Source organism: Caretta caretta, chromosome 6 (assembly GCF_965140235.1).
Source record: "Caretta caretta isolate rCarCar2 chromosome 6, rCarCar1.hap1, whole genome shotgun sequence".
Taxonomy (NCBI): Eukaryota; Metazoa; Chordata; order Testudines; family Cheloniidae; genus Caretta; species Caretta caretta.
In genome coordinates this window covers 59,300,637-59,313,467 of record NC_134211.1, presented here as the reverse complement: position 1 = coordinate 59,313,467, position 12,831 = coordinate 59,300,637, and the positions used below count along the sequence as shown (strand labels likewise).

Here is a 12,831-nt window from a genome sequence, read left to right as displayed (position 1 = left end):
AAGAGTATAAAAATATTGCTGGGCATGCAGGAGTGAAATCAGGAAGGCCAAATCACACCTGGAGTTGCAGCTAGCAAGAGATGTTAAGAGTAACAAGAAGGGTTTCTTCAGGTATGTTAGCAACAAGAAGAAAGTCAAGCAAAGTGTGGGCCCCTTACTGAATGAGGGAAGCAACCTAGTGACAGAGGATGTGGAAAAAGCTAATGTACTCAATGCTTTTTTTGCCTCTGTCTTCATGAACAAGGTCAGCTCCCAGACTACTGCGCTGGGAAGCATAAAATGGGGAGGAGGTGATCAGCCCTCTGTGGAGAAAGAAGTGGTTTGGGACTATTTAGAAAAGCTGGACGAGCACAAGTCCATGGGGCCGGATGCGCTGTATCTGAGACTGCTAAAGGAGTTGGTGGATGTGACTGCAGAGCCATTGGCCATTATCTTTGAAAACTCATGGCGATCGGGGGAAGTCCCAGACGACTGGAAAAAGGCTAATGTAGTGCCCATCTTTAAAAAGGGAAGGAGGAGGATCCTGGGAACTACAGGCCAGTCAGCCTCACCTCAGTCCCTGGAAAAATCATGGAGCAGGTCCTCAAGGAATCAATTCTGAAGCATTTAGAGGAGAGGAAAGTAATCAGGAACAGTCAGCATGGATTCACCAAGGGCAAGTCATGCCTGACTAATCTAATTGCCTTCTATGACGAGACAACTGGCTCTGTGGATGAGGGGAAAGTGGTGGACGTGTTGTTCCTTGACTTTAGCAAAGCTTTTGACACGATCTCCCACAGTATTCTTGCCAGCAAGTTAAAGAAGTATGGGCTGGATGAATGGACTATAAGATGGACAGAAAGTTGGCTAGATTGTCGGGCTCAACAGGTAGTGATCAATGGCTCCATGTCTAGTTGGCAGCCAGTATCAAGTGGAGTGCCCCAAGGGTCGGTCCTTGGGCCAGTTTGTTCAATATCTTCATAAATGATCTGGAGGATGGTGTGGATTGCACCCTCAGCAAGTTTTCAGATGACACTAAACTGGGAGGAGAGGTAGATATGCTGGAGGGTAGGGATAGGATACAGAGGGCCCTAGACAAATTAGAGGATTGGGCCAAAAGAAATCTGATGAGGTTCAACAAGGACAAGTGCAGAGTCCTGCACTTAGGACGGAAGAATCCCATGCACCGCTACAGACTAGGGACCGAATGGCTCGGCAGCAGTTCTGCAGAAAAGGACCTAGGTGTTACAGTGGACGAGAAGCTGGATATGAGTCAGCAGTGTGCTCTTGTTGCCAAGAAGGCCAACGGCATTTTGGGATGTATAAGTAGGGGCATTGCCAGCAGATCGAGGGATGTGATCATTCCCCTCTATTCAACATTGGTGAGGCCTCATCTGCAGTACTGTGTCCAGTTTGGGGCCCCACACTACAAGAAGGATGTGGAAAAATTGGAAAACGTCCAGCGGAGAGCAACAAAAATGATTAGGGGTCTGGAACACATAACTTATGAGGAGTGGCTGAGGGAACTGGGATTGTTTAGTCTGCGGAAAAGAAGAATGAGGGGGGATTTGATAGCTGCTTTCAACTACCTGAAAGGGGGTTCCAAAGAGGATGGATCTAGACTGTTCTCAGTGGTAGCTGATGACAGAACAAGGAGTAATGGTCTCAAGTTGCAGTGGGGGAGGTTTAGGTTGGATATTAGGAAAAACTTTTTCACTTGGAGGGTGGAGAAACATTGGAATGCGTTACCTAGGGAGGTGGTGGAATCTCGTTCCTTAGATATTTTTAAGGTCAGGCTTGACAAAGCCCTGGCTGGGATGATTTAGTTGGGGATTGGTCCTGCTTTGAGCAGGGGGTTGGTCTAGATGACCTCCTGAGGTCCCTTCCAACCCTGATATTCTATGATTCTATGATTATGCTTAGAAATCTTGACCTCTCAAAGTCCAAGCAGCATACAGACCCAGTTTCTTCTTGTCAGGAATTTTTATTCCCTTCCCCCATAGTCCAAGCTCATGGGACGAATCCTCGTGCACATCTCCTCTTCATGGATGTCGGGGAGCAATCCACAGTCTTTGTCCTTTAATGTTTCACAATGGCTCATTTGGTTTCAATGGACCTTCTTGTGTGCAGGACCCAGCATCTTTGGTAGGAATCCAGCCTTTACATTAATTAATGCTTCTTTCCTATTTGGTGAGTTACAGGACATGTCTACGCTATAAAATTAAGTCGACCTCACTTACATCAGCATACAGCCGCCGCAGTAATTACATCGCTGGTGCGTATTTACACTTTGCTCCTTGTGTTGGCAGTGAGCATCCTCACCAGGAGCACTTGTACCAACTGTGCTGTCAGTATGGGGCATTGTGGGACAGTTTCTGAAAGCCAGTAAAAGTTGATGTAAGCAATGCAGCGTCTACACTGACACTGCGACAACCTAACTACATCGACATTGACTCTATGCCTCTTGCGGAATTGGACTTATTAAGTCAGCGTAGTGGGGCAGTTACATCGGCGGGAGTGAAATTTAATGTAGACATTTACATACTTAGGTCAACATAAGCTGCTTTGCATCAACCTAGTTCTGTAGTGTAGACCAGGTCATAGTTAGAGGTTTGCAATGCATACCCTAATATAACCTGAAGTGAGATAAATACATGCAGCATCCTACAACCATTTCATAAAGTCTAAATACTATTTTAATAATACTAACACACAGGTGAGCCAGACAGGTTTCCAGCTAGGCATTCATCAGTGTTCAATTGGGGCCTAAAGTCCTTGGCATGAGCTGGCACCTGGTCTGCAAGCATCACACACACTTCCTGCTATTAACACCAGCCTTTGGTGTCAAGATAGAAACAAAGGAGAAATTGTTTAGAATGTATTCATTTGAGTATATACAGATAAGAACACAAATGAATAATTTCTAAACAAATATAACAGTCATCTGGTCCAATATTGTTAGGTACTGGTAGATTCACAAGTAGTGGGGTTGCTGTAGACGTTTTACACACAGGCAGATACATAGGCATATGGTGTAGAATTGTTATATTCAGATGAATATGGAGGTGTTATTCAATATAGAAATGACAGGTTGACAATTTTCTTGGTATAGCAGATTGCGGTTTTTAAAACTTCCAATCCAATATGACACATTTCCACTTTTGATGGGCAGTGCTGCTGCTATCGCTGTTTCTATGTTCTGTACTTCAGAAAGAGAGACGAAAAAGAATTAAGGCAGTTGTTGATAGATGTGGAGGTGGAAGGGTTTTACTCTGAACTGCTGGTGTGAAAGAGAGGGTGGAGAACGAGCAAGAGCGAAGCCTTCATCCAACCTGCAGCTCAGCTCCAAAGATTAACAGCTGGTAATAGCTGGCTTTAACTGTTTTTGCCTTATTTCAGCGTAGCCTTGGTGGCTCATGTATGCCTGCGAAGTGAGTTCGTATACTATGCTTTGGCACAGAAAGCCACAGTATACCTAGCAATCCACTTAGGTTGGTTTAAGGGTTGAATTTATCACTGTTCTGTAGAATATCATCCCTTATAGACTTCAATTACACAAAACAGTTCTCCACAGTATTGGCTTGTTTCACTTAGCCAATTCATCTCAATTCTGGCTCTGTCAATTTTTTGCCCTATCTTTGCATCCCTAGGTATTTTTATTCATTACACAGAGTTGTAATTTTTATCCATTACATGACTAGTTGTGACTTCTCCACTCAAACTGATTTTTGAAATGGCTACAAAAATCAAAGTCAGAACCACTGTAGTAGCTGAACACATCACAAACACTGAATTAATCTTTCACGATACCCTGTGAGATGGCAGAAGTATCTATATTTTAGAGAGCCTGGAAACTAAAATGGAAATACAGTTCTGTACTTTTACCAATCATTTCCCCAAAATTCCAGGAGCCTTTTTAGTTAAATGCGTTTAGATGTATTTTCTACTCTGTGTCTGGAATGTACATTCCAAATCATCACTTCACACTGCTCTTGAGGGTGCAGAAGTGTTACCAGCAAACAACAGTTGGATCATTTGAAAGCTCCAAATATAAATAACCTTTGACTCAGTCCTTTGTGATTCTTTTCTATTCATGGTAGTACAGAATTCTCATCTCTTATTCAGCCAGGCAGTGAGGGGGGCTAGAAAATCATTCTATTTGTGTCAAAAGGCAAAGGAAAACTTAAAATTGGGGGCTGTCTGCATATTGCTGGCATTTAAAACAATGTCTCATAATTTCCCTTAACAACTCTGGGTATATGTTAAGAAGGATGGAGGAGAGAATCAATCTTTATGGGACTTCCTGAGTGCTCCAGAGATAAAAGAGCAGTTTTCCATCACCACACTCTGTTGTTGTCTTGAAAGGAAGAAATGGAGCCATTTCAGCACTTTACAAGGGGTTCCTGCCGTCTCTTAGGCAGGACAGTAGCATAGGTGCTGGAACTAGGGGTCCTGGGGATGCTTTCAGATCCCCTGGCTTGAAGTGGTTTCCATTATAACAAATGGAATATTTACAGTTTGATTCAATGACTCTCAGCAACCCCACTATAAAAATTGTTCTAGCACCCCTGGACAATAATATGATCTATGTAGAAATGCCACAGACACATCCAGAAATAAGAGCAAGAACTTTCTGCAGTTTGCAGGCAGGAGGAGATCATCTTTCAGTGCTACCAATGCTATTGTGGTTCTGGCTTGGCCTTAAACCAGGTTGCAGGGATGCAGAATATTGGTAATAGGTGTGTTTGGAGGCAGCCTGTAGCTAGTTTCTAAGTTAATTTGCTCAAAAATGAGAGGTCAATCAACAAGCAGTAGTTTGTTAAGTCAAAGTTAAATGTAAATAAGCCAGATAGTGGTATGCTTTAAGGTGGATGGTAGCTTTCTCTCATCAAAGGTGGTGTGGAGTTGACAATCTCTGTAAGAGTCCTCAGATGTCTTTAACTAGCCCATGATGGGCACAGATCAACAGTCAGTAGTGAATCAGATTTCTTCCAGCAGTCCTATAGTTTCTTGCTATGTGAAGGAGCTAAATTCCTTGGAAGGGGAAAGGTGTTTTAAGTCTCATGAATAACTGTTGGTGTCCTGATCTTATAATGTTGACAGGTCTTTGAAAGGAATTTGTTGCTGGGATATGAGGAAGCAGTTTGCGTTAACAAGGTGGTTCACAATCTGGGAAATTTTACAGGGTGTTACATGTAAAGTTGACGATATATTAGCTAGAGTAGAGAAAAATCTTGTGCTGGAGTTTAACTGCCAGTTTTCTATCAGTGTCATTAGTTTCCTTTCCTACTGCTCCACCTTCTCAGAAATCCACAATGATGTGCTGGGATGAATGCAAGGGTGCTTTTAGGTACCAGCGTGGTCAACAGCAGAAGCCAGTGTACAAGGTCAAAGTTTCACCAGATCTTCCAGTTCTTGGTTCTTCAGTTGGGTATGGATTTCACTGAGGATGCTTCAGAAATTATCTGGGACTATGAGTTTATAGAACAGGGGCAGACTACTGATAAAACCTTCTTCCTGCATGATACCCACATTTTTATATCAATTCGAAGGTTATAGTGGACTGCCCAAGATATAGGTCAATCCTTCAGTTTCCTTTGTCCACATCTAGACAGATGATCCAGTCTAAGGTGTGACTGTGTGTTTTACTCCTTCATGAGTCACCTGATTATATCATGGGGGTCTGAGGGTGGACATGATAGTGGAAAAGCCTGATGCCATTCTGCACATTTTAAAAGTGGTCAGGTTTAGGCTTGGAAGTATTTCCAACAGGAGCAAATTCCAGAGACAAAGCCCCCCCTACTGGCTTCCACCTCCTGCAAGCTTCATCCTTGTGAAAGATAGCTGAAGAGATACAGATGGCAAAGAGGAAATGGGGCTCTCTAAGATAACAAGAACCTGGCCCATATAGGGCTTTGTAGAAAATTAGCATCTTGAATTTCACCCAGAAATGACTGTCCGCTATGGAAAAGAGAAACGCACAGGTGTAACATGCTCATGACAGCCCACCTATAGACAGAAGGTGGAGAACCTCATTTTGTATTAGTCAAAAGTTCATGGTTAGCTCTAAAGAGTGCATTGCACTCATCTAGCCTAGAGGTATAAAAGAGGCACAGATAAACATGGTGAAGAAAGCTTATTAAAGTACTTATCCTCTTGATCAGCCATGGATGAAAAAATATTTGCTGTCACTGATAAAAGCTGGGAGTCTGGTGCAGTGATGAATCTAAAAAGACCCAAGAGAATGAACCAGTTTAACAGTAGGTGGGCAGATACCCTCAATCAAGAGACAGGTTAAAGGTCTTCAAAAATCTTTCTCTCTGCCAATCCACATCAACTCAATCTTATTTGGAGTGAGTTAAAGCCATCCAAATCACACTCTCTGGCTGACATTGGGACAGCATGGATATGACTGAATACTTCTGAAGACAAGAAATAGATCTAAGTACTGTCTGCAAACTGATAACAGTGTAGCCACTATATATCACAATGTTTCACCAGCTTTAAATAGACTGTGTAAAAGAGCAGTGACAAAACTCAGTCTTGTGGGACTCAGCTGAGTCACTCGGAGAAAAAAAAGAAGTCAGCCACCCTCTGAAAGAAATGTGTGGACCCATTCTACCAATCCAAGGAGTTTAAGGATTTTGGATGCTAGAGTTGGCCTGTCACCACCTTTTCATTGATGTTCCCAGAGACAGGAGGTTAGAGACTTGGCAATATTCAAGAAGAACACCGGTTTCTTCAACAAGGGCAGGACTGCAGCTTGTTTAAACGTTGCTTTTACCCTCCCATAGGTGAGACACTAACAATCTCTCCAATAAAGTGCTCAGGCATTCCTAAGTGTCTGGCCTTCATCAGTCTAGCTAAACATAGATCCACTGCCTAGGTGGTTCAACATACTGCCCTCAGTGCATACAAGACCTCTCACTGAGAAACTGATTAATTCAGTCAGAGAACACTGTGTATAATGAAAGACTGGCAAAAAGAGTTAACTCCCATCCAACATCACAAAAACTTCTTGTCTGAGTCAAAGGATAAGTTAAGGTTTGGGTGACTCCTATTTTTGTTAAATGGATTGCCTGACTCTAAATAGCATGCAGAAGGATAGCATTAAGAATAGTGCAGGTACCTTAACTGACTTTTTTTTTATTTTCATGTTTTAATTTTCAACTTCAACTTTCCATAAAATAAGTGTTTTACTTTGGGATAATTACACAACTTAGTAACAATTTTTTTCCTGCTTAGAAGGAAATGCTGAAGATCAATGATCCTGAAACAAGAACTGAATTTGTCTGACTTGTTTCCTCTGTAGACAAACCTGGTCCACCTCAGAATGTGAAAATCATAGATGTGTGGGGATTCAACGTGGCTCTGGAGTGGAAACCACCCCAAGATAATGGCAATGCACAGATCTCAGGGTACACAATCCAGAAGGCTGACAAAAAGACAATGGTGAGAGACACTCAGGCTTGCCAATAATTCCTAAAGTCATTGAAATTGGGTGGGAAAAGAGTAGGGCCAAGTAGAGCATGGAAGTAGGATGCTGAACCAGAAACTACATATTCACTTTCAGGGCTTGTATCAATTGACATGGTTTTTTATTTTGTTATGAACAGACATGTTGAAATTGAGTAGAGTCATGTTGATTTCATCTGTGATTATTGGCACTAAAGCAGTCTCTGAAGACTTAGAAAGACAGACTACAATAGTTTACAAAGTTTTTATATGCAATAACCATAAGGAATAGAAACTTTTGTGTTTAATGCACGTACATATACAATTTTGTGCCAGAATGAAGATCAAAGTAAGAAAATATATAAGGTTTTTAATTTCCCTTAAAGGAATCTGTGTGCTATCACTTACTCTATCAGGAATTGTTATCCATTCCCAAAATCACTGTTGCTTGGTAGGCTGTCTTCTTCATTAACACTGACAAGGAAGGTCTCTACACGACAACTAGCACTATCTCTGACCCTTTAAACCTTTTTCAAGATAGTCTACTTTTTCTAACAATGTACAATCTCATTATAGGAATGGTACACTGTTTTTGACCATTATCGACGCACCAACTGTATAGTGTCAGACCTGATTATGGGGAATGAGTATTATTTCCGTGTCTTCAGTGAAAATTTGTGTGGCCTGAGTGAAACTGCTGCAACAACTAAAACTCCTGCCTACATACAAAAGACAGGTAACACACATTCTTCAAAACAAAGGTCACAAAGACTGACTCATGGATAAGCCACAGTTAGCAAGTTGAGTAATATATTATAGACAGCAGAGTACAGAATTACTGGGCATAGGAGCAGAGACTTTTTCATTACTTAACATTGGGCACTTACAGCTTCTAATCTTTTAGACTCCTTATGCAATTAGACGGTGACATATTTTTTTATTTTCAGCCACAAGAATCCTGAGACAGGCCCCCAGAAGTCATTAAATTAAAAACAAATTTTGGGGTTCTTATTATCTTCTGGGTTTTGAGTCTTTAGAGTACATGCTTTCAAGCTTTTCCATGAAACCATGAGAGCTAGAAACTTATTTTTTAAATGAAAACAGATTCTCACATAATCCTAGCACTCCAGGAGCTAGGGCTTTTAGGAAAAAATACCTCATTACATCACAAAAGTTGACAACGCTGATGTTTTAACACTACTGCTTTCCTAAAACAACATAGATAAAATAAAATTACAAGTAGACTGTGTTGACTAGGCAAGATTTAAGACAAAATTCTTACCAGATTACTCTGTTTGTTTGAATTGCAGGCACCATTTATAAACCACCCAGTTACAAAGAGCATGACTTCTCTGAAGCCCCCAAATTCACTCACCCCTTAGTAAACCGTTCTGTGATCTCTGGATACAATGCTACGCTCAGCTGTGCTGTAAGAGGAAGCCCCAAGGTACAGATTACAATAGTTTTCATCTATATAATTGTGACAAGTCAAAAGCCTACTATAACTACCCTAAAATCCATGCCAGCTTCATGTAATTATACTATTCCAATTATTGATCTACATTATAGGACACCAATCCCAGTCCATACTATCCCTCCACACCCTAGAATTAAATAGTGTTCCTGTGAAAAACCTAAACACCAACAAAAGCAATATAGTGATACAGCATGAAACCTATGTTTTTAAATGCCCAAGTCAGGACGTTGAAAATTACAGTTGGCATAGCAATGTTAACTCTGGCCCCTTCCATGTATATATTATAATTGGGTCTTTCAGCACAGCAAAGGACAACGCAACATACCATTCATTTAACAGAATGCAAAGGAAATACATCTTTTTCTATTATCTTCAGTGCACCTATGTAACTTTTTGTGTTTCTAAATGCGGATTGTGTGATCAAGTAGTAAAATACCCTGCTGTAATATGTATGCGCAAGGGGACAGCATTAAAAAAAAAAAATCTCAGGCAGGGAACACTTTCTTCACTCTCAATTATTTGCTGAGCTCTATTCAGGGTGAACTGTACTTTGTACCTTATTGATGGATATTAGGGAAAAGCATCAGAAAGACTATCAAGCACAGGCTAAGATTAGATTCAATCTCTGAAAGCAGACTGAACTGGGGGGAAAAGGGTCTTATACACACTTAAGAAATTTACCATGCTAAATAATAATTGTTCCTCCTCAATCAACTGAAACTCATCTTCTATCCAATACACAACTGTTCCAGTTACCACTGATTTTCACAAACACCCCAGATTATGCTTTTTGTGGTCATTAAATGAGTCAGTCGTTTGGATGATTCTTCCTCCCATGTTAGCACAATTGATGTAAACCCCTGCTCATCCTGCCATCCCACAGTGCAAACAATCACTCCAAAGTGGCCTTTCTAAGACACCTTTCTGCACCTGCAATGCCAATTGTATGCTTGCCAGAAGACACATACAAATGGCTCTGTACACACTGGACAGCTGTTGTGCATCTTTTTCAGAGACAACACTTCCTGGTGATAGCGCTTTGACATTTTGATAACTCTATACTATCAAAGATGTCTCGGGTATAAAGTATATTCCATGAACATGCTGCCACTAGGCAGATGCCAATATTCATGCCCAGATAGCACTGTGACATGAGATGGACATCCAGAAGGAGCAAGAGGGCTATTGACAAAAATACTAGGGTGGACAAAGTTGTTCAAGAACAGTAAAACTGCAGGTGTCGTTAATATGATTCAGCATGACTAGTATGAATGCACGAGACTCATCAAGCAGACGAGGCCAAAGACATACAATACCAAAATAGTAATAATAATACCTTTCATTAGTAGATCTCAAAGCACTTTACAAAGGAGATTAGTACCATTATTCCAATTTTATAGATAAGGACACTGAGGCCCAAGGCTGCTAATTCTAAAAACAAATCAGATGCCACAAAGGTTTGGTTCTTACTGTTTAAATCCTAGTGCTGCATTAAAGATTCCACTGGGTTTAGAGACAGAGGATAAACATGAGTCACAGTGCAAGAAACATTATTTTCATTTAAATTTTTATTCCACCATCTTGGTTGCAAAAATATAAGACCTTCTTTAGTCCCACACTGCAATCAGAAGGGAAAAACGTATCAGAAACAAACATACTTGATAGCCTGCATACATGCAGCTATCAATACTATGCACTACAACTGAGATTACTCATTACTAAGGACAGAAGAATCCCATGCACTGCTACAGACTAGGGACTGAATGGCTCGGCAGCAGTCCTGCAGAAAAGGACCTAGAGGTTACAGTGGACGAGAAGCTGGATATGAGTCAACAGCGTGCCCTTGTTGCCAAGAAGGCCAATGGCATTTTGGGATGTATACGAAGGGGCACTGCCAGCAGATTGAGGGACGTGATCGTTCCCCTCTATTCAACATTGGTGAGGCCTCATCTGGAGTACTGTATCCAGTTTGGGGCCCCACACTACAAGAACGATGTGGAAAAATTGGAAAACGTCCAGCGGAGGGCAACAAAAATGATTAGGGGACTGGAACACATGAGGAGAGGCTTATGAGGGAACTGGGATTGTTTAGTCTGCGGAAGAGAAGAATGAGGGGGGATTTGATAGCTGCTTTCAACTACCTGAAAGGGGGTTCCAAAGAGGATGGATCTAGACCGTTCTCAGTGGTAGCAGATGACAGAACAAGGAGTAATGGTCTCAAGTTGCAGTGGGGGAGGTTTAGGTTGGATATTAGGAAAATCTTTTTCACTAGGAGGGTGGTGAAGCACTGGAATGGGTTACCTAGGGAGGTGGTGGAATCTCCTTCCTTAGATATTTTTAAGGTCAGGCTTAACAAAGCCCTGGCTGGGATGATTTAGTTGGGGATTGGTCCTGCTTTGAGCAGGGGGTTGGACTAGATGACCTCCTGAGGTCCCTTCCAACCCTGATATTCTATGATTCTATGATTCAGGAGACTTTCCCTCCTGTACTCACAATGCTTCCCCTCCTGGCACCCAGGCAGCATGAAAGAGAAGGAGGAAGCAGAGGGATGATGAGCAGGGTGGAAGGAGGAGGAACAGACTAGGGGATAGGAGCAGAAGTGGACAGGGACAGACTTGGGGGATTTGAGCAGAGGGGGACAGAAGCAGGGGAGATGGTAGGGGACACGGTAGGGGACACAAGTAGAAGGAAACAGGGACAAAAGAATCTGTTACAGCCACAGAACACTCTCCTACAAAACCCAAAACTGAACTCAGGATTCCTAAGTCCCAACATTCCTTTGTCCTCAGCAAACAGGTGGCAAACTCACTGATAAAAATCTGTATCTCATCCCCTTTTAGTGACTGGCCCAGAGTCTACCAGGAACTGAGATACCTCAAATGGTAGAGATCTGTGGTGAGGATTTAAAAGTGGAATCCTAGTGGTAAACCACATATGGATTAATATGGTTCCACATGGAGTTTTTTTTTTCCATTTGCTTTTTTAAAAACCTAGGAAATTACATACAAGATAAACTGTGTTTAAAAACTGTTAAGGTTCAACCCAAAAGTTACGAAATGCCAGAACTTAGACTGACCATGCAACCTTAATTCAGCCCTCTTATGTGTATACATTTTTATAGCCTTTAATTACATGATCACATACTTTTTTCCCACAAGACCTCTGCCTCATTCACTGCACAAGATGGATGGTGCTCAGGGTTTTGTACTAAACAACTCTGTTTTCTGCAGGAAATTGGAAGGTGTTTAGTGAATGAGACAGCAACTGCAGGAGGATGGTCTGGTAGTTAAGACACCTGAATACCATGATGGAGAACTGAATTCTATGCTTTCATCTGCCACAGTTACCCACTAGTTTCATAGTTTCTGTGTTCCTCCTTTTCTGGATGCCCAACTTGAGACACCAGGGGCCTGATTTGCACAAGTGCTGATCACTTACAACTGAAGTCAACTGGAGCTATGCTTTGAACATGATATAAAATGCTAATTATGCTGAAAAAAATCAGGCCCCAGATACCTCAAGTTAGGCAAAATTAGCAGGCCTCACAATTTTGGTCTAAAATATCTCTGTCTCTCAGTTCCTTATCTGTAAATGGAACTAATAATACCATATCATCTCACAGGCATCTTGTGCGGATAAATCCATTCATGTTTGTAAAGCACTCATATGTTATGGTGATGAGCACCCAAAAAAAAGCCCAAGAGGGAATTAATAATTCTGTAGACAGTGCAGGGTTTGTATAGTGTGCAGTAAACAAGATACAGAGCTACACACTGAATGAAGATAAAAAGAAATACTGAAAAGCTAAGTTATCTATTTTCTGAGCATTGTACATCTGATGTAGTGAATGAGTCAGGGTCTCATGAAAACAACAGTATGGAATCATGTAATTAAAAATAGTATCATAGTGCACCTAAGGG

At 41.4% G+C, this 12,831-nt stretch overlaps 1 protein-coding gene across 4 annotated transcripts in view; it reads left to right on the top strand.

The window, feature by feature from the left end:
- Window positions 1–12,831, top strand: part of MYBPC3 (myosin binding protein C3) — a 135,976-nt gene that overhangs the window by 119,249 nt on the left and 3,896 nt on the right. For all 4 annotated transcript variants that reach the window (XM_075129623.1, XM_075129622.1, XM_075129620.1 and 1 more), the window contains 3 exons: window positions 7,292–7,431; window positions 8,011–8,170; window positions 8,745–8,881. In XM_075129623.1, coding sequence (XP_074985724.1) covers window positions 7,292–7,431; window positions 8,011–8,170; window positions 8,745–8,881 — 437 coding nt within the window. The remainder of the gene's footprint in view (window positions 1–7,291; window positions 7,432–8,010; window positions 8,171–8,744; window positions 8,882–12,831) is intronic.